Genomic DNA, 22,984 nt, shown 5'->3' with positions numbered 1-22,984 from the left:
AACCGAGGGAATCTTGGCGCGAGGAGAGGCTTGAGCCGGCGGCGCGTGAAGCTCACCGTGGCAAAGTTCGCCGGAGATGAGATCTGTCGGGCGGCGCGGCGCGAGGAAGAAGACGACGTGGGTGAGAAGGTGAAAGAATGAGAAATTACCGCGGGCGAGGGTTATATATAGGCCACGCGCGGAGATTCGGGATTCGGATCCAACGGTGGAAACGGAACGGTCGCACCGTTGGATGGATGACACGTGTCTTAGGTCAGGTGCGGTAAAACGACGTGGAGGTAACTTAACCATGCACTCCCGAGATTTCCGGCTAAAGATTTGCATCTGCGAAAATTTAGCGTGGGAAAAAAGGAAGTTGTGCGCGGGAAAAGCGGAGTCTCCGTTGCGATACTTAATCTGAAGACGAAGGATTTCCGAATGAATGAACCCGGAATCAAGTAAAAAGTTTTGAAGCTCTTCAAGATTCTCTTCGTTTCCGAGCTGAATGAAGTCGGAGGAATGATGAATCTCGGAGAACTTCGGGGGCTACTGTTGTGGGTATACTTTATGGGTATATCAACGACATGGCTTGGATCCGGCAAGCCCGGGTGGCCCACCGACGGTGATGGTGGCATGTGGCCCATCGGGCGGCCCAATTGCTGTTGATCGTGAAGGATGAAGTCCAGCCCAGGAACGAGGAGCCGGATCTTAACCGACCTACGAAGGAGGCCGGATCCGTGGAGGCCCATAAAGTATCCGGATCCAACACGGCCTAGAAGGAAGGCAGATCCTTGACGTACACGGCAAGATATTGTACCGTAGTTAGGTAACTTGTATTCCGGCTAGGACTCTCCATGTAAACCCTAGATCCGTGCGCCTTTATAAGCCGGATCCCGGGAGCCCTAGAGGCACAACCACAACTCATTGTAACAACGCGAAAGCGCCCAGATAATTCCAGACAAGCAGCAGTAGGCCCTGTCATCGTGCAGGTGTTCCGAAGCTGGGTAAATCGCGTACCACCGTCCCGTGTGCACTCCGCCCTATGGCCCCTACTTCTTCTCCCCCTCGTGAGGATCCCTCCTCCGGGGTACCGTCGATTAGGCAACGACACTCACCCCACGGTGCCAGTGCACAGGCTATAGTGCCAGCTCTCACTTCTCTCTCCTCCACATCACCATTTCTTTTTCAGATTAAGTTATTTCACTCGATTTTTTGTAGACATTCAAAATAATGCAAGAAAATTATTTTATTCAACTAAAAATGTTACCGATTACATAATAATTAATTAAATTACATAATAAATAAAAATTCTACTCCTCTTCCTCTTCTTCCTGCTCCTCCTCCTTGTCGTCATCATCTTCCAGACCAAGCTCTTTTTCCACCATCTTGATGGCCTTCGCATGTTTGCGGTTTTCTCCTTCGTTCATGTCGTCGGTTGATCGGTCTTTCATTTTGTTCCATTGCTTGAATAGCTTAGCCTTCACTAAACCCTTCATCATGTTCCTCATCGCGAAGGATTTACTTCCTACCTCACTGCTTGATGAGGAGTCCTTCCCTTCCTCCTACCCTTACGTGCCGCGGCCTTGGCCCTATCGCGGCCCGTTGGACGCTCCTCCTCCGTCGTCGCCTCGCTAGAGCTGTACTCACCAGAAAGTCCTAGACGGCTTCTCTTGGAAGTGGACTCTTGGAAGTACCAGTTTTTCCTCTTCCGCAACAGTCCAGTCAAGCCTCTTTGCACGCGCTGGTACGATTGTTTCCGCGGCATTGGACTCGGAGCTTGGAGCGGGAGCTTCAGAAGGTGGTGGGGGGTACGGACCATATGGCGCGTATGGATACGGAGGTGGAGGGTATGAACCGTACGAAGGTGGTGGGTAAGGAGGTACAGTGCCACTCCCGCTACCCTGTAGGTGGAGCATTTGGAGGTGGTTGGGGGTATGGATACGGAGGCGGAGGGTATGAACCATATGGCGCCGGAGGTGGAGCGTATGGCCCATATGGCCCCGGAGGTGGTGTGCCGGAGGAGTATAAAACTCGGGGAAGCGGCGAAGAACCGACATTGGTGCGACGATGTGTTGGAGAGACATCATCTAGGTGTATTGGTGACCCGTCGGGCCCCAACAGATCCGTGAACGTGGTCAAATCTGGTGGAGTCCAACCGGACATGGTGGAGAAGATTTGAGAGAGAGAAGGTGATGAATGAGATGAAATGGGTGTGGAGTGGGTGAAACCATATGGGGGGTATTTATAGGGGGTGGGGATGAAATTTTAGGGTTTTTTGAACCAGCAACGGCTACCCCAACGGCTAGCTGACGTGGACGAATCAGATCGCGCCACGTCAGCTAGCCGTTAGACCCTATCGCCCGCCTCTCGCCCGCCTCTCGCCCGCCTCTCGCCCGCTCTCGCCCGCCCTCTCGCCCCCAGCGCTCTCGCCCCGCCTCGCCAACGTCGCGCCCGCTATCGCTTCGCCTCTCGCCTCTCTCTTCGCTCGACAGGCGGGGGAAGGCGATAGCGCCGGGCGCCCACGCCACCGCCCCGCGCTCTCGTCTCGCCCCTCTCTCGCCCCGTCGCCGGCGATAGCGCCCCCACTACAGCCCGTGTTGGCACCAGCCTTAGTACGCTAACTCATTATTTGTTCTTTCCTGTTCCCTTTTAACAGAACACGGGTTATTCCGGTTGGAACGGAAAATCAGGGTAACCGCTGTGAAGATAATTTTCCACCAGATCACCTAATATCACCCAAAACAAGCTAAATAAGAAACCTAGGAACAAAAAAAAAAAAACAAAGAAACAAACCATTGAAAAAACAACAAGAAACAAACACCACCATGTGACGAGAGGAGGAACAATCCAAAGCTTCCAATGGGAACATGGTTAAAAAAATAAACCAGGTCCCTGTCCACCACTGTCAAACACAGCAGCGCACGCAGGCAGCACAAGTGGATCGCAGGCGAGAGAATAACAAAATTTTAAAAACGAGTAGTGGATCGCTTCAAACGCCGGCCACCAAACGGCTCTCCAACCACCACCCCTAGCCCGTCGGCCAATCCCAGCCGTCCGCTGCCTCTCAGTTTCCTCGCTTCCGCCATCTGCGGCGTCCACGTGCCGTTCGCTCTCCCGTGTGCAACCGGCCGGTGCCACCTACCGTTTCGTGAGCGGAGATTAATAGTGCTACGCGCACCCAGAGCAGTGTGCGCGTGCGTCAGCGTCGTCACGCGCGGCCACCGACGCCGGGAGCCAAAAATAACTGGGCGCCCCCACAAATCGCTCTCTCCTCCACCTTCCTCCCTCCTCTGCCCCAAGATCCACTCCGCTTCCTTCTCCGAGCGCCACCACCTCGTCCACGGCGCCGATCCATCTCTCCGACAACAAAGCGCGCATCTTGCTCTGCTTGGTTGCTGCCACCGCCGACGCCAGCTTTCGTCCGGCCGGCCTGGTTTGGCCGTTCAAAAGGAGGATAAGGCGCCGCGCCCGAGGAGCAGGACCTGCCTTTCCGGCGGTTGCTGCATCGCTTCCGGCCGCTTGTGGCCGCGAACGTGGCGGCGGTGGAGCCACGACGGGGCAGGCCTTGTCTGCTGCTGCATTGGGCCTCGTACGTCGAGGTGGCGCGCGACAGGCGGATTTGAGGCGCGGATGGTTGCCGCTGCACGCAAGGCGCTCCCCCCGCCGGTCCATGGTTGATGGGGACGTGGAAGGCGGCCATGGGGGGGAAGGCGGCCGGCGCGGGGGGTAAGCCGGCCGGCAGCGAGAAGCACAGGTGCCCGCCGGCCGCCCGGTCGCGGATGAAGCTGTGGATGGTGCGCGCCACCACCACGGTGCTGCTCTGGACCTGCGTCGTGCAGCTCACCGCCGTCGGCGAGACCTGGGGCCCGCGCGTGCTCAAGGGCTGGCCATCCTGCCTCACCGCGCCCGACGAGGCCGCCGTGCGGGCGGACCACGCCGTCGAGAAGGCCGCGGCATTGCCCCCCAAAAGTGAGCCTTCTCTTCTTTCCTCTCCGGATCGCTTTCGTTCCCCCCTTGTTCCAAACGGACCGCTCTGTGTCTGGATGCTGTTCCTGGCAGGACATTGATAGCCCGCCAGCATCTTGGTAGATCCTTCCAAATTTCCAATGTAGATTTCCTCAAAAAGATTGGTTGTTGGGGTATGTACATATATTTCGGTCATTTTCCTCTGCTCGAATTGGTTGCCAATCTGCATAATTCAGTTTGCGTGATCCGGGTTTCATTTCTCTGGAAATCCTGTCTTCGGTGTCTGGCCTGGCATACCTTTTTCCATGTTTGATGCATCTGAATCAGTAAAACCGTATCAAGTTTAGGCTCGATTTGTGGCAACGCTCGTAGAATTGGGCAATGTGGGTTCTCCTTTCGGTTGGTTGGTCAGGTGTCTTCGTTGTTCTGGTCGTTTGGAACTCTGCACACAAGTTCCGTGTTTTGGGTTATTTCCATGTACGGATCATGCTACTTTTTAGGTTGGTTGAATATGCTTTTACCGGTGGCAATCATTCATGACTCCAACCCATGTTTTGGTCCCTCATAATTACCTATCATGTTTCACCTTTCACTTTTGGTGAAATAACTCCTTGGTATGTTCAATTAGAGAGATTTTTGAAAAATAAGAGAGCTGTGTTGATTAGTATCCTCCAGTTGATAATTACGAGTCTTTTCCGACAAGGAAAGTTGCATTGATGTGATTGAGGGTCCGCTAAAGTATGCTTGATTTTGCTGTTGCCCCAAATACTCTTTTATTGCCACAAATACTCAACGTACCCATTGCCTACATTTGAATTGAATTGATGGTAGGTTAGCAAACAATGGTTGACCTATGGATATTCAACAAGAAGTACATGTCTGTGTAGTAATGCTTTCTTTGTACCATTACAGCCTTGCCTACACTATATTATGGACTCTGCTATATATGTGTTAATGTTTTATTGTTGTTGTCATTTTCCAGGAATTTACAGGAACAATGGTTACTTGATGGTCTCGTGCAATGGTGGTCTTAACCAAATGCGAGCTGCCGTAAGATATTGCAAACCTTGTTTTTTGACTTTTAAGTAGTGTGCTTGAAGTTTTTTGACTCTTAACACTGGCTTCTTCTTGTCTCTATGGTTTTGTTCTATCAGATATGCGACATGGTTGTGATAGCAAGATATTTGAATGTCACCTTGGTTGTGCCTGAGTTGGACAAGACTTCATTTTGGAATGATCCTAGGTACAGTTCGGCACCTTCATATTAATTTCCTTCGCATGTTTTTTTGGCTTCGCGGTTAATGTTTATCTATTCGGTCTTGTAGTGAGTTCCAAGATATATTTGATGTTGAACATTTTATAACCTCGTTACGAGATGAAGTTCGCATACTTAGAGAATTGCCTCCACGGGTAAAGCGAAGAGTTGAACTTGGTATGTTCCACTCAATGCCACCTATCAGCTGGTCTGATATCTCCTACTACCATAATCAGGTAAGCATCATGTCACGTTGTGTGAAGGCAGCTTTACATTGTGGTAGAATTTATTGAATAAGCTTATAGTTGATTAAATTTGGCCCAGATTCTTCCATTGATACGGAAACACAAGGTTCTACATTTGAATAGAACTGATGCTAGGTTAGCAAACAATGGTTTACCTATGGATATTCAGAAACTACGGTGCCGAGTAAATTATGCCTCTCTGAGATTTACGGCCGAAATTGAAGATTTGGGCAAGCGAGTAATAAGGATGCTTCGCCAAAATGGTCCTTTCTTGGTTCTTCATTTACGTTATGAAATGGATATGCTGGCTTTCTCTGGTTGTACTCAAGGTTGTAGTAACGAAGAAGCAGAAGAGCTCACAAGAATGAGGTGAATCTCTTCGAATTATTATTTAGACATACCGCTTTTTGTGTTTGTTAAAATTTGTCAACTAGACATGCTCATTTTACAATAGCTGTAAAACTATTCTTGGATGTAGGTATGCTTATCCATGGTGGAAAGAGAAAATCATTGACTCTGATTTGAAAAGAAAAGATGGCTTTTGCCCATTGACACCAGAGGAGACTGCTCTTGTTCTAAGAGCATTAGACATTGATAGAAGTATGCAAATATACATTGCAGCTGGAGAAATATATGGTGGAAAACGTAGGATGGCAGCTCTCACTTCAGCTTATCCAAACGTGGTATGGACACAGTATGAACTATATGGCCATTTATCACCTCTTATTATTTTCCTTTTTTTTGATTCACATTGAATGACTTGTAGGTGAGGAAAGAGACGCTCTTGGAACCTTCTGATCTAATGTTCTTCCAGAACCATTCTTCGCAAATGGCGGCACTAGATTACATGGTTTCTTTAGAAAGTGATATATTTGTTCCCACATATGATGGCAATATGGCCAAAGTTGTTGAGGGTCATCGCAGGTATGTATTGCACTTGGTCATACATCAGATATTTTGTTTTTGTATGTGTGATCCAAGATATTCAGATATTCTCATCCAACATCAGATATTCTCATCTATAGTTGGCTAGTTTTCAGCATCCAAGTACTAGGAAGCTGTGTACTATTTCAGATGTGGTACTTACATTTCCTCTGTCACTTGCTACATGCAGGTTCATGGGTTTCAAGAAGACGGTTTTGTTAGATCGAAAACTTATTGTTGACCTAACAGATCAGTACAACAATGGTTCATTGCGATGGGATGAGTTCTCTTTGCTGATCAAGGCTGCCCATGCCAACAGCCGGATGGGGTCAGCCTCAAAGCGGACGGTGATTCCCGATAGACCCAAGGAAGAGGACTACTTCTATGCAAATCCCCAGGAGTGCCTGAAAGACCCCGATCTTCTGCGCACATCATGATAAACACCATTCATGTCAATATTCCATTCACCTTATACCGTTTTGTCACAAACACAACGAATCTGATATCTGGATTCATGGTTAAAGGGGGCGGCTCGGCTTATGCTCGAGACGTAGATAAGTCAATGTAAACCAGGGGAAAGGGGAGGACATGACTATTGTACATCTGGATGTAGTTGCCTAGCTGGTAAATACACGTTATAGAAAAGGGGGCCTGAATTGTTAATCTCACCAAATAAGGATTGATACTGATACTCTTGTATAGATGTACCACGAAGAGGAAAGTAATTTAAAGAGAGAAGTCAGACAGAGATGCTTGATTCACATTTCTGTCCTTTGGGCTGTGTAATATTGCTATTGTTCTTGGTAGACTCCCGTCTCTCCTTCCCTTTGTCGGTAAATTTTCTTGACAGTCAAGTTGCTGAAAATTTGTATACTCCACATTGTTTATTGGATGGATCTGGATACTTGTGCAGAATGTCTCTGCTTACGACTCGCAATTATACAACCGTTGGTACATTCAGCTGCTTGTTCCCGAGCAGGTGATCATGCGTGTTTTTGATCTTGTGTCCTCACGAACGATTAAAGATATTTGATGAAGAACATGGGTGTAAGAGCAACTGTTTCGTCTTCAACTCTTTAACACTAAATATATGTTGATTTCCCGTTCACAGCGCTATTACTTTGCTGATGCATGTTTGAGTTTCTTTTTTTAAATAGTTTCCTTGTGTAATTGGCTCACTTAACCGCCACTTGGTTTTACCCTCCATGATCATATTGCCTGAACGGTTGATCCACCACCGGGGCGCAGGGTGCCGCTAGAAAAATCGCATAAGGGCATGTTAAATGCCAGACGCCTATTTAGACGCTTAAGCTGAGGGGAAGAAGGAAATTGATCCTAGCGCTCTCACAAAAAGTCCAGAATTCTAACGCAGCTTCTACTTCCCGTTTGTTTCTGACTCTGTCCGATTTTTATGCCGAAGCCTATTCTAATGAAGCGCCAGGCGCAGCCTTTTGCGTCGACTCCATTAATTAAGAGCCTCTGACCGGGATGGCATGCCATAACTGTCGATTGGCTGGGAACCAAATCCTGGCGCCTGCACATAAGCATCTGCGTTGTAGTTGCCCTAAGATGTGCAGTTTACGGCGATTTGCACAAAAATAACCCAAAAGTGAAAGAAAAGCACAGACTGACCCTCCGGCGAAACTATTTCACCAATCTAACCCTTTTGTGTGGCGCCCCTCCCATGGGCGCCACACATGCCCATGTGGCGCCCCTCCTGCCGGCGCCACCCTCCCAGCCGACGTGGCGCCCTCGACGCTGAGCTGGTGCGCCCATCCGACGTGGCAGCATGTGTGGCGCCCCTCCCAACGGCGCCACACATGCCAACTTATATCATGTTTTCGGTCGAAAACATCCAGGGGCTCCGGAACGTCTGGGACTTAGCCGTTTTGCGAGGCTCGATGTGTGGCGCCGATGCCACGGGCGCCACACTAGCCTGTGTGGCGCCGATGCCACGGGCGCCACACATCCACTTAAGTGTGGCGCTCGCGCCCGCGCCCAGCCCGACCCTCTCTTTCTCTTCTTTCTCTTCTTTCTTTCTCTGCTCCAACCGCCGCCGCCGGCTGCCTCCCCTTCGCCCCCCCACCAAATCGACCAAGGAATCGTCAGATCTATCCGGCCAAGTCCTTCCTCCTCCATTCCTCAAGGTATTCCCCTTCGATTCCCTCCGATTCATCCACTAGTGTTGGTGGATTTGGTAGATTTGGGTATGAAACCTAGACATGGAAATTCATGTTGGTGGATTTAGATATGAACCATTGATATGTTAGTGCATTTGGCTCTGAACCTAGCAAGATTTGAATATGTTGGTGGATTTGGATATGAACCCTAGATTTGTTGGAACCCTAGATATGAAATTTTACATGTATGTGTTGAAATGGCTATGTATGTGTTGAAATGGGTATGTAAGTGTTGAATGTGTATGTGTAGGAACCATAGATATGTTAGTGGATTTGGATATGAACCCTAGATTTGGATATGTTGGTGGATTTGTATGATGAACCCTAGATTTGCTAGAACCCTAGATACAAAATGGCTATGTATGTGTTCAGATTCTAGGTATGTATGTCTTGAAATGTCTAATATTTGCCTAGCAAATGCATTCAAATGTGTTACATATGCCTAGTATTCTTGATGGAATAATTCATATTTGTTAGGAATGCCTAGGATGGTGTGGCTCCTGGATGAAGATTACGAGAGGGATCACCGGGCTGTTCATATGACGGAGAGGACAACGGATCTTCACCCTTTGAAGATTCGTTACCATGGTGTAGGATAACGTTGCATAGAAAACAAAAAAATTCCTACCGCGAACACGCAATCCAAGCCAAGATGCAATCTAGAAGACGGTAGCAACGAGGGGTTTATCGAGTCTCACCCTTGAAGAGATTCCAAAGCCTACAAGAGTAGGCTCTTGTTGCTGCGGTAGACGTTCACTTGCCGCTTGCAAAAGCGCGTAGAAGATCTTGATCACGATCGCTTCCGGCGCCACGAACGGGCAGCACCTCCGTACTCGGTCACACGTTCGGTTGTTGATGAAGACGACGTCCACCTCCCCGTTCCAGCGGGCAGCGGAAGTAGTAGCTCCTCTTGAATCCGACAGCACGACGGCGTGGTGTCGGTGGCGGTGGAGAACTCCGGTGGAGCTTCGCTAAAGCTACGCGGGAGATATGGAGGAGAGGGGGGCGGCTAGGGTTTGGGAGGGGGTGGCCGGCCTCAAGGGGGTGCGGCCAACTTGTGGCTTTGTGTTGGCCGGCCCCCTCCCCTATGCCCCTCATTATATAGGTGGATCCCCAAGTGTTGGTGTCCAAGTCTTCGAATAAGACCCGAACCAAAAACCTTCCATATGGAGGGGAAACCTAGCCAAGCTAGGACTCCCACTAGAGGTGGGAGTTCCACCTCCCATATAGGGGGTGGCGGCCCCCTAAGGGGGAGTCCACTTGGGACTCCTCCCCACCTAGGGTTGGCCGGCCATGGAGGTGGAGTCCCATGTGGACTCCACCTTCCTTGGTGGTTTCTTCCGGACTTTTCTAGAACCTTCTAGAACCTTCCATAGAACCTTCCGCGACATTTTAATTCACATAAAATGACATCCTATATATGAATCTTATTCTCCGGACCATTCCTAACTCCTCGTGATGTCCGGGATCTCATCCGGGACTCCGAACAAATATTCGAACTCCATTCCTTATTCAAGTACTACCATTTCAACATCCAACTTTAAGTGTGTCACCCTACGGTTCGTGAACTATGCAGACATGGTTGAGTACTCACTCCGACCAATAACCAATAGCGGGATCTGGAGATCCATAATGGCTCCCACATATTCAACGATGACTTTAGTGATCGAATGAACCATTCACATACAATACCAATTCCCTTTGTCACGCGATATTTTACTTGTCCGAGGTTTGATCTTCGGTATCACTCTATACCTTGTTCAACCTCGTCTCCTGACAAGTACTCTTTACTCGTACCGTGGTATGTGGTCTCTTATGAACTCATTCATATGCTTGCAAGACATTAGACAACATTCCACCGAGAGGGCCCAGAGTATATCTATCCGTCATCGGGATGGACAAATCCCACTGTTGATCCATATGCCTCAACTCATACTTTCCAGATACTTAATCCCACCTTTATAGCCACCCATTTACGCAGTGGTGTTTGGTGTAATCAAAGTACCTTTCCGGTATAAGTGATTTACATGATCTCATGGTCATAAGGACTAGGTAACTATGTATCAAAAGCTTATAGCAAATAACTTAATGACGAGATCTTATGCTACGCTTAATTGGGTGTGTCCATTACATCATTCACATAATGATATAACCTTGTTATTAATAACATCCAATGTTCATGATTATGAAACTAATCATCCATTAATCAACAAGCTAGTTTAAGAGGCATACTAGGGACTTCTTGTTGTCTACATATCACACATGTACTAATGTTTCGGTTAATACAATTATAGCATGATATATAAACATTTATCATAAACATAAAGATATAAATAATAACCAATTTATTATTGCCTCTAGGGCATATCTCCTTCAGTCTCCCACTTGCACTAGAATCAATAATCTAGTTTACATTTGTAAAGATATAACACCTTGGCCTTCCGGTGTTTTATCATGTATTGCTCACGGGAGAGGTTTTTAGTTAATGGATCTGACACGCTCAGAAACGTATGTATTTTGTAATTCATTTGCGTCTCAACGCATCACTCATTTCCAAATGAGTCGGCATTAAATATGTTTGATCTTCTGGTGGAACCTTAATTCCATTTATCTGAAATATGTCACTAATATTGTCACACACAATATAGCTTCAAAATTCTGACTCTGTCGGAACTACACCAAGTTCTCAAAGAACCTCTTGACTTTAACATCCTTTGTCATTTGTCAAAACAATGACATATTCTGCCTTCTTTTGTAGAATCCGTCACAATATTTAGAACTATTCTAAATCTAGCATAGACAACTTCTAGCTCATTGTGCTACCTTTTAAAACAACACTTAGTCTAATTTGAGATTTGAAATTTTATTTTCATATGTGACAAAACTAATATCGGTGCAACACCTTACAGCAATTTGTTTTTATCATTTCTCCATACAAAACTATATATATCCTTGGTTTCTTCTAAAGTACTCAAGGATACTCTTACTGTCGTCCAATGATCATCATATGAATCATTCTGGTATATGCTCATAACACTTTATAGCACATGACATCTGATTGTGTACATATTATCCGTGATCTATAATCACTCATGTGTTTTTACTCATTGAGTGTCAGATACACTCAAGTCTTGTTAAAACTTAACATGACAAGAATATTTTCTATATTGAACTATTTCAATATCTATTCTATGTACTTTGACTTAAACATATTATGTGTTTTAATCTATCTTTATAGATCTTGACACAAAATTTGTTTCTGTCTATATCCTTTCATTGAAGTTAATTACTCAATGAAACCTTTTAATCAAGTATATAATTACATCATTTATAACCAACTATATGTCATCTACATAAGTATTATAAATATGTCTCAGCGCTCCCACTTAATTTCTTGCAAATGCAAGCCTCTTCATCGTCTCTGATGAAATCAAAAACTCTTTGACTATTTCATCCAGTGAAGATTCAAACTCCGCTATACTTACTTCATCAAATTGAAGTTTGTATACCTATCTAGTATTCCACGGACCAGCAAAACTCTTGGTTGTATCTAGTATACACCTTTAATACACACTTCTGTTAAGTAGTGTATTTTGCCATCCTACTAACATATCTTATTAAAAGAAATATGTAGTGATTTACTAGAATAATCCACATAGACTATAAGCATTGCTACGGAAGATCTAATCTTATCGTAGTCAACTCTTTGAACTTTGTCGTAAACAACTTTTCGACAAGTTGAGCTTCTTCAAGGATATTTCATCCAAGTCCATCAATTTCATAGATCCATTTACTTTCAAAAAGTATTCATCTATCTTGGATTTCAAGGCGTATAGCCATTTTAACGGAGTCAGGGCCCATCATAACTTCTTTGTTTGTAGTTGGTTTATTATTGTTCAAAATCAATCCTTTGTCCTCAAATCATTTATTTGATCACAAAGTAAACCATACCTACAAGGTTCAATATGTACTTCGATCTTCATGGCTAAAACACTTTGTAGTCATGGGAGCCATGATCGTCGTGGCCGCTTCCGAAACCAATTCCGATGCTGCGCTATTCTGATCATTATGCTCAGGTTCATAAACCTTATCAAATTATATTGTCCTCCCACTCAAATACTTCACTAGAAACAATTTCTCGGAAATAAGAAACATTGACAAACACTTTTGTCTTTGTCTCGTGGGAAGAATTCCCAATTAAATCTCTGGGATAACCAACAAAGACATTCATCCGATTTTGGTTGTAAACTTATTTACTTATGCTATGCATACCAAAATCTAAGAAAAGACTATCAGGTTTCATACCCATGCCATAACTCGTATGGTGTCATTTCAACGGATCATGATGATGCTCTTATTCAGTGTAAAAGCGGTAGTCACTAAAGCATAATCCACAAAAAATATAATGGCATCAATATTTTATCTCATCATTGATCCAACAAAGTTTGGATATATTTCTTGGATACTTCATCATCACTATGATACTCCAAGAAACGTAAGTTGTAGAACAATTTCATAACTCTCTTAGATGTTCGCTAAAACTCGTAATTCAAATATTTTTACCATGATCCAATCATAGATATTTGACTTTTCTATTACGATGATTTCCACTTCATGCTGAAATTTATTTGAATCCATTCAAATGTTTCAAACTTCTTCCTTATTGAATATATCCACATATATACTCAATTCATTGTTGAATGTTTTCATGAAGTAGAAGAATCTCCCGCACACAACTATGCCCAGTGAACCACATACATCATCATGTATTTTTCCACTAAGTTAGTTGCCCGTTCAACTCTTGGCCTATGAACGGCATTTTAATCATTCTCTTTAGAAAAGATTTGCAAGCGCCAAATGATTCAAAAATCAAATGACTCCAAAAATCCATTTGCATGGAGTTCGTTCATGCGTTCCTTTCTAACATGACATAAATGGCGGTTCCACAAATAAGTGGAATTCAAATCATTTGCCTTATGGCATTTTAGCGTCAGTGTTATGTATGTGTGTTTCACCATTAAGATTTATAATAACTTATCCATCATATATGGAGTAATGTCATAATTTGAACAACTCATTGTTTTCATTTGACCAGAGCAAAATAACAATTATTAAGTTCTTTATTATAAATTCTAAGGGCTAGATAGAATGCCAACGACGAACATAATAACACTTTATTTTGTTCCAGACGTGCATTTCTATCATATTCCTTGTCAGTCACTTAGGCCATTGTATTCTTGTATTGTGTTGTTTTGTATGACACTTCATACCAACCAATATAGTAATAATACCCAAGAATTTCATAGTGTGACCTAACTAGGAATACAACCATAACATGTATATCATTTATATACACCTGAGCTAGACTTTCTAGTCTTTTCTATCTTTCTGCCAATAATCTTTTGTAGTTTCTCTTTTAGCTTTCCTCATTATTCAGAAAAACACTTTTAACATCAATAACTTCTAGGTTTGCTGGTCTAATACCAATAACCTTGAGGTTCTTATTTTGAAGTTGATCATCATATGACAAGTGTTCTAAATTTCACTATTAGTAACTTTGTAATACGATGAACAATTTCACTCATAATTTTATCCATCAATTCATGACAACTTTCTGAGACCATGTCTGTACATGCTAGGCTCATAAAGTTTAACCTTAGTATTCGCATGTGCAAATCTGGCTTGCACCCGTTGTAAGCACACGTAGAATCTATAACACCCGATCATCACGTGATGCTTCGATACGACGAGTCTTAGCAACTGTGTATACTAAGGATGATAACCTCATGGATATGCGAATATCGTTAGTGCCCCAATAGTTGGAGGATTGTGACGCCTGGCGTCTTCAACCTTCATACATTCCCATAAAACTTATGAGTTTATGTAGCCTCACCAAATTTATATTCTATCATCTTGCAATAAGGTCTTAGATATCACATATATCTCATACCTTGATTATTTCTGAAAACTAAATTTTCAGCTCCTTACTTTTCAAACAAATTTGAACTTCAAGTTTTACGGAGACAAGATAACTTTAGGTACTAATTGAAACCATAACTCTTCGAATCAACAATGTGAGGTTTACTAAAAGTTTGCAATAGGACTTAATTAATTCTTGATTCTTTAACAATATGGTACCAAACCGTAAAGTTTCTTGTCAGATTTTAACAGTATTTCTATCTCAATTACAAGACTAGCGCATAGTAGTAAACGGATGCTAATACTACAAAATTAATTTAAAATACTACTCAAACTATGTTTATGATAATTAGTTCATGTTTTAATCTAATTACTAATGAACTCCCACTTAATACAACATCCCTCATAGTTGTTAAATGGTACACGATCCAAATTCACTACATCAAAAACCGATCATCACGTGAGATGATGTAGCTTCAATGGTGAACATCAACATGTTGATCATATCATCCATATGACTCGTGTTCAACCTTTCGGTTTCCGTTGTCCCGAGGCCATGTCTGTACATGCTAGGCTCGTCAAGCAAACCCAAGTATTCCGCGTGTGCAACATGGCTTACACCCGTTGTATGTGAATCGTTGAATCTATCACATACGATCATCACGAGATGCTTCGAAACGACGAACTGTTACAACGGTGCATACGAGGGGAGAACACTTTATTATCTTGATATTAATGTGAGGGATCATCTTATAATGCTACCGTCGCGATCTAAGCAAAATAAGATGCATAAAAGGATTAACATCACATGCAGTTCATATGTGATATGATATGGCCCTTTTGTCTTTGCGCCTTTGATCTTCATCTCCTGTAATAACCCAGAACATAGGAACAACGAAGGGTAGATTTAGAAATGGGATGTGCATTTCATCGCAAAACGGGGGAAATTTTCGCGCTTTATTGCAACTAAACCTAAGAGGGATCGAGGTTCTCTCTCATTTTGCACTTAGGGTTAGGCAATGTGAGTTAGGGCAATTTCGACATGATCTCTTTTGTATCTTGATTTGGGGAATTGATTTCATTTGACAAGTGCTAATACATTTAACAATAAGCATTGAACAATATAAAAGGAATGCATAATTTAAACACAACTCATGAATTCAAACAACTTTGAATTTCAAAGTGAATCTTAAATACAATGTATATTCCAGAATATAAACATTATATACATCAAAAGCTCATAAACAAAAACTTGGGCTTTATTGATATCACAACACAAATTACATTGTCTTTACAAAATTCTTGATACAAGAATTGATGAATAATAAACAGAAATAAAAATGAAGATTACAATATGATTCCTAAACTAAAACCTAGACTATATGACTTGAAGTATTTCTTCATGGTCATGTCCATCTTCAAACCTGCAAAACAAAGAATCAACACTAGCCAGAATGTTAGTGTTAGCCAAAGATTCAGTTTGGACAGTTAGCAAATAACACAAGATTCAGTTTGGACAGTGTAAACTATCACAACACACTTGTGCTTGTCCAAAACCATGGACAGCACAAGATAAGGGCAGCAGCAGACCAAACCTGAGCACACCAGGGGGCTCAAGTTTCAGAATATGAGAGCACACAGCTCAAGTGTGCTAGGCAGCAACAGCAAGGCCATGCAACAGCATAGTCACCAAGCAAGCCAGGCTTGTGTGTCAATGCAAGGATAGAAGCAGGGTTCATATAAAAGGGGCACAAACCCTAGAAATCATAACCAGTCGACCAGATAAGATTCACCAGGTAAGGGTGAAGCAAGAACAAGCTCGATTCATCCAGTTACGGAGCAAGAACGAGAATCAAACCACACAACCACTTAAGCCACCAGAAATCATGGTGACCTAGAAGATCATCCAAGATCTGGAGGTGAAGGGCTGTGAACAAACCCAAGTCTGCATCAACAAAACATTTCTTTCTAGGAGCTGGAACAAGGTATACCTAGTTCCTGGAAAAGATCCAATGGATCTAATCCATCATATGCATGACATAGTCATGGGGTTGAGCAGATGCTCAACAGGGTGAATCATCACTTGGTTTTCACCAAGGATCATTGCTAGTCTAAAAAGCCACCAAAATAGAAACCATCCAGGATACGAGATCTTGTGCACGAAGCAAGATCTGATGCCTGAATAGCACCAGTAGATGAGTTACAATAAATAGCAGCTAGTATAGACTACACAGAAAATCCTAGGCACATAACCATCAGTAAAACCCTAGATTTCTTCACAGGCAAGCATATTGGCATTCATAGTTAGTATGATCCCCAAATATGCAAGCAAAGTTGAGTAGCCAACAAGATCCAACCAATCATGTGAGCAACTTGATCAGTAGCAAGGCTACTGAGGTCACATCACACTTAGCACCAATTAAAAGAAAGCCAAATAGATCACATCACTATCCAGTAATGGATTCAGACTCTAATTGCTTGTAAAAGAATCATGAACAGCAAATTCATATGCAAGCAAGTCATTTAAATCATCACTGCCTAAGCAGTTCATCATAATTTAAGTAATACAAGCATGAATTTATCACAGATCCATGCTAAGCATGACAAGAGATAACACTGTTAAGCAACACGATTAATCTATAGCCACTAGAACAAGTCTAGGTAGCTAAGATAAGCAACAGACAAGTAAGCAACAGACACGGTGATGCTTGAGCATCAGCATCACCAGATAATTAACTCATATAGCCACAGTATTAGCCAGTAAGCAATCACTGACAATCAATTGATCAAATGGATCAATTATAGCCAGCCAAGCTACACAGGGAAGTTAGCCAACAAGCAAGGAATGATCCAATGGATCATTGGCTTGCAGAGGTAGTACTGAATCATATCACAGGCACCTCTGGCACACACACAAGTGTCACAGATGCATCACAAGTACACCTAGACAAGCAAGCATGATAGACCAGTAAGCATAAGCAAGTCGTAACCAAGCATAGCATGGCATAGTTAGCTATTGAGCAAGCACAGTAGAGCATGGCAAGTGTAGAGCATGCTAGGAGTAGCAGAGAAGCAAGCACAGCATGAACAACAAGCAAAGCAGCATGTGCCAGTACCAGTAAATGGTAATTGGGCCATGAGCTTGCAATTAACAGAAGCACAGGCAAATTGCATAGGAATAGCATAGCTCTGTGTGATCACAGGATCACCAGAGAGCAGCAGAGCATGAGGAGGAAGAAGAACAGAAGCATGGGAGGCGCACAGAAGAGGTAGAGGAGAGACAACACTTACTTGCGCCTGGAAGCAGAGGCTAGGGCATGGCGAGGCAGTGCTCGCGCGGCCCTAACAGCTGCAAATCCAGGGTAGGCACCGACGTTACGCCGGCGTTACACCGACGAGCACGACCACCACCACAGCAGCACGGCACGGAGACGACGGCACTGGTACTGCAAGCAGCACCGCACCAGGTCGGTCTCAGGGGGCGCGTACGTCAACAGCGAGGACGAGAGTTCACCGGAGACCACCAAATCGTCCGAGGCGATTCTCTAGTGGATCCAGATCGGAGGCGATTCGCCAGGAGAGGACGAGAAGGGAGAAACTGCACGGACAGATCGATAGATCTGCTCGTGGCGGTTCAGGTTCGGTAGGTGGCTACGGCGGGGGAGCCCGGCGATGGCCGGAGCAGGGCGGCGGCCATGGCGGCGACGCCATCGCCACGGGAGTCGCCAGACGGTTAGGGTTAGACGAGCGAGTGAGAGGGCCGAGTGAGGAGAGTGAGGTGGGCCACTTCGGCGCCACCGAACCCAAAAGGGGGCCAGCCTTATTGGGCCGTCCCTGGGTTAAGTTATTGGGCTGGGCCCAATAGGGGTCCAGAGGGGTATTTTGGTTTTTTTACATTTAATAAAAGATCAAAACTTTACCAAATTTTAATAAATCATAAACAACTCTAAAAATCCAATAAAAATTGGATTTATGAATGAAAAATAAATCTTAACAAGAATAAAATATGAAATGGAATTTATGAAACAAATTCAAAATTATGAATTTTCAGAATTTAAATAATAACTTGGAATTTAGAATTATTATTTCCTTGTAATTAAAATTCAAGGAAAAATCTCAAATAAGTTCAAATACTTATTTTCAAACATTTCAAAATGAAATTCTACTAATCCAAGTCATTTCTTTTGAAAGAGGGTATTTTTCCCAGAAAAAAATACTATACTCCTTTTTATTCCAAAAACTATAGAGTTCACTCTATAATTTCAAATTATTTTGGAATGACTAAGGTAATCATCAAGTAAAATCATTTTACTTTGAAATTGTTGTACTTTGTGTGAATCACAATGATTAATACTTTTAAATCAATTGTAAATTACCGTCAAAGACATAAATCTTAAATACAACCCTAAATTGTAATAACTCATTGGGGTAAAGGGACTCAACATAAAATAATCCATCCATGATTGCATTATTTGGATTTTTATAACATTGTCCTTACCGGACAATGATGCTTCTTACAGAACCCGAGGTCCAGGTTCCATCAACTGCATTGAACTGCACTATCTCGCATGGTCCACGAGCAAGTTCACCCTTGCTCATGTCAACTTGATTATTTTCTACTACTTTAATGCAAAGCTATATACTTATCATTCCTGCATCGCAAATGAAATGTTATTTTCCAACTATGAATATGACTATGTGGCTGGCAATGGAACCATGGTATGTGTTGATATGGTGGAGGTTCCATTGCAATGGGTTATATCACCCTAGGATTAATTACCAATGCCGTCCAGTGATTCTAGCGCCGTACAAACCGCGTTGACCATGAGATCTATAATGGCTCTGGAAAAGCCAGCTGTATCTTTTCCCTTCTGCACGCCAACGGATTGGTAGAGCCGGCGGGTGTCTTTGGAGGCACTGCCGTAGGTTGGGATAGCCTTTTAAATCCCCATCCATTAGTGATGATGGCTCTACGATCTATGAAGGATTGTCCAAAGTACACCATGAGTAAAGCCGTATTATCGGGGGAAGTCTACTGGAGGTGTGCGGGTGGACAAAAGGGTGGGTTTGCGATCACGGAGAAGGCGGTGTGGGCTTGGATCTTTATACCTGGCCTCACACCAAAGGAAGTGTGAACGGGGCAAGTCCTGCGGATGGCAAAAAGGGTGAGATCTCTTGTGGGAAAAGTAACGCACCTCTGCAGAGTGTATCAAATTGTGGCTGTCACTCCTCGTTCCGGAAGGGAGCGCAAACGCGGCAGGAAAGGAACTCCACGAAGTTCTGGTCAACTCGTGAAGACCGACGGCATAGTTTTCATAATAAAAGCAACCTTTTGAAGAAATGTTTTCAAAACATGCATTGACCTGCGATTTCCTGATCAATGGTCGTAGCTAGTGCATCAAACACCTTTTATTCTTTTAGAACTTGCTGAGTACCTCTGTACTCACTTTCTTTCGACACCCTTGCTAGACTGTGATCCGGAAGTGGAGGCTATCAACGATGGAGCACCAGAAGGAAGCTACGAGCTGGTCTACGAAGAACCTGATCTTACCGGCGGAGTGGAAGGCGTAGACTATGGGATAGTCTACGGACCAGATGACACGGAGGTGGAGGAGTAGTGACATACCCTAGCATCATAGAGCCGAGCAACGTAGAACTTACCTAAATAAGTTGTTGAGCTCTTTATATTTGTTATGAGTTGTAATCGTATTTAAGTAGTATCTTAGGGTGTTCTCATAGGACCTGTGAGAATACCAACTTGTTAAGACAATGTTTGTAATAAAGTATGGAGTGTTATGACCTGCAATGTTTCTGTTGTACCACTCTGAGGGATATGGCAATTTGTGAGGAAGCCCCTTCACAAGGATCATATCAACGACTTGTATACTACAACATGCAGTGGTATGCTGGGTCACCGCAGCTGGTATCAGAGCAAATGTTGCGACCTTAGGTTGGAAAAACCTAGTATAGGGAAGAAACCTGTAGGAATCTAGTAGAAATAGTAAAGGATTCTCTAGAAATATGGTGATTATTCACTTGAGAATAGCAAAACCATATATTTTAGTGCGATGATTCTTTATTATAGCTATTATGATGCATTATCATTACTAATATTCTTCTTTTGTATACAGCCATAATGGCGAACACTTTTCCTAAGAGGACTGATGTCTACGTTCCCCCTCCTTTCCTGTAGACAGTGTTGGGCCTCCAAGAGCAGAGGTTTGTAGAACAGCAGCAAGTTTTCCCTTAAGTGGATCACCCAAGGTTTATCGAACTCAGGGAGGAAGAGGTCAAAGATATCCCTCTCATGCAACCCTGCAACCACAAAGCAAGAAGTCTCTTGTGTCCCCAACACACCTAATAGGTGCACTAGTTCGGCGAAGAGATAGTGAAATACAGGTGGTATAAATAAGTATGAGCAGTAGCAACGGTGCCAGAAAATAGCTTGCCGGCGTGTAGTTGATGGTGGTAGTATTGCAGCAGTAGTAACACAGTGAAACAGTAAACAAGCAGTAGTAACGCAGCAGTATTTAGGAACAAGGCCTAGGGATTACACTTTCACTAGTGGACACTCTCAACATTGATCACATAACAGAATAGATAAATGCATACTCTACACTTTTGTTGGATGATGAACACATTGCGTAGGATTACACGAACCCTCAATGCCGGAGTTAACAAGCTCCACAATAATGCTCATATTTAAGTAACCTTATAGTGTAAGATAGATCAACAGACTAAACCAAGTACTAACATAGCATGCACACTGTCACCTTCATGCATATGTAGGAGGAATAGATCACATCAATATTATCATAGCAATAGTTAACTTCGCAATCTACAAGAGATCATGATCATAGCATAAACCAAGTACTAACACGGTGCACACACTGTCACCCTTACACACGTGCAGGAGGAATAGAACTACTTTAATAACTTTGCTAGAGTAGCACATAGATAAATTGTGATACAAACTCATATGAATCTCAATCATGTAAAGCAGCTCATGAGATTATTGTATTGAGGTACATGGGAGAGAGATGAACCACATAGCTACAGCGGAGCCCTCAGCCTCGGGGGTGGATTACTCCCTCCTCATCATGGAAGCAGCGATGGCGGTGAAGATGGCGGTGAAGACGGCGGTGGAGATGGCTCCGGGGGCAATTCCCCGTCCGGCAGGGTGCCGGAACAGAGAGTTCTGTCCCCCGTATTGGAGTTTCGCGACGGTGGCGGCGCCCCTGGAGTCTTTCTGGAGTTTCGTCAATTGGTACTGCGTTTTTAGGTCGAAAGGGCTTTTATAGGCGAAGAGGCGGCGCAGGGGGGCACCTGGGGGCGCCACACCCTAGGCCGGCGCGGCCTAGGCCTGGCCCGCGCCGCCATGTGGTGTGGTGGCCCCCTGGCCCCTCTCCGACTCTTCTTCGGTGTTCTGGACGCTTCCGGGAAAAATAGGAGGTTTGGCGTTGATTTCGTCCAATTCCGAGAATATTGCCCGAACAGCCTTTCTGGAACCAAAAACAGCAGAAAACAGGAACTGGCACTGTGGCATCTTGTTAATAGGTTAGTTCTGGAAAATGCATGAAAATGATATAAAGTGTGAACAAAACATGTTGGTATTGTCATAAAACAAGCATGGAACATCGGAAATTATAGATACGTTGGAGACGTATCAAGGACTTTGAGGAAAGTTGAGGGTTGGCTCGGTGATTATGATGGACCAATAACAGCTCTCCTGTGTGGGATGCTGAAGGAACTTCATTGTGATCCACGGATACCTGTTATCAAGTATACCTACTATGATGGGGAAATCCTAGCCAAGTGCAGAGTATCGGTCCAACTACCGGAAAAACTGCTGATGAGTCGTATAATGCCATACGGAGAAGCCAAAACTATCACCACAGCCTACCATATGGGCCTATTCAAGGCGATCCTTGAGATAAGGCAGCACAAGTCAGTAGAACTCCTATGTTCAGAGTTTTCTCATATACCTCATGCCGAGGAAGATGAGGATCCTACTCTGAATCATTTGGTGTTAGCACACAGAAGTCCTGAAGCTGCAGCACAGCACATGGATAGCTGTAAGTCTTTATTGACCACGATGTATCTTTTACACATGAAGATGAGAGGTGAGATTGACCACATGCTAGCTGAGTTCACGGACCCTGATAAAGTCCAAACTCGGATGCGAGATTTGAGGGCACAACCACAACATACTACACCTTTCTTTAACCCAGACAGCGATGTAGATTTGAGTGACCAGTGGTCCAAGAGAAATCCACTTACAAGAGATCCACTTACACCTAACTTTGTTCCGCACTATCCACACGTGTCAGCATCGTATGATACTGGATATGGGGGAGACCATTCATGGAACATAAACTGCTCGGAGTCACCGATCGAGAACTCGACGGGTTGGCGTTTCGGGGAACCTTTCGGTGATGAGGAGGAGCCAATTCCATGTGATACAGGAGATGAGAGTGATGCGGTTAACCAGAATGTTAACCAAAGCTTTGAGCAGA

The 22,984-nt window shown here is 44.0% G+C and overlaps 1 protein-coding gene across 1 annotated transcript; it reads left to right on the top strand.

Annotated features, from left to right (window-relative positions):
• The first annotated feature begins 3,186 nt into the window (after positions 1-3,186).
• LOC127317240 (rhamnogalacturonan I rhamnosyltransferase 1) lies at positions 3,187-7,155 on the top strand. The gene is made up of 8 exons (XM_051347764.2): positions 3,187-3,948; positions 4,928-4,995; positions 5,100-5,188; positions 5,271-5,436; positions 5,525-5,814; positions 5,924-6,128; positions 6,212-6,369; positions 6,560-7,155. The coding sequence occupies exons 1-8, from the start codon at positions 3,657-3,659 to the stop codon at positions 6,804-6,806; spliced, it is 1,515 nt and encodes a 504-aa protein (XP_051203724.1). The 5' UTR covers positions 3,187-3,656; the 3' UTR covers positions 6,807-7,155.
• The last annotated feature ends 15,829 nt before the right edge of the window (positions 7,156-22,984 follow it).

Source organism: Lolium perenne, chromosome 7 (assembly GCF_019359855.2).
Source record: "Lolium perenne isolate Kyuss_39 chromosome 7, Kyuss_2.0, whole genome shotgun sequence".
Lineage (NCBI taxonomy): Eukaryota > Viridiplantae > Streptophyta > Magnoliopsida > Poales > Poaceae > Lolium > Lolium perenne.
Note: the sequence above shows the minus strand (reverse complement) of the source record. Positions and strands in the feature narration are given on the sequence as shown.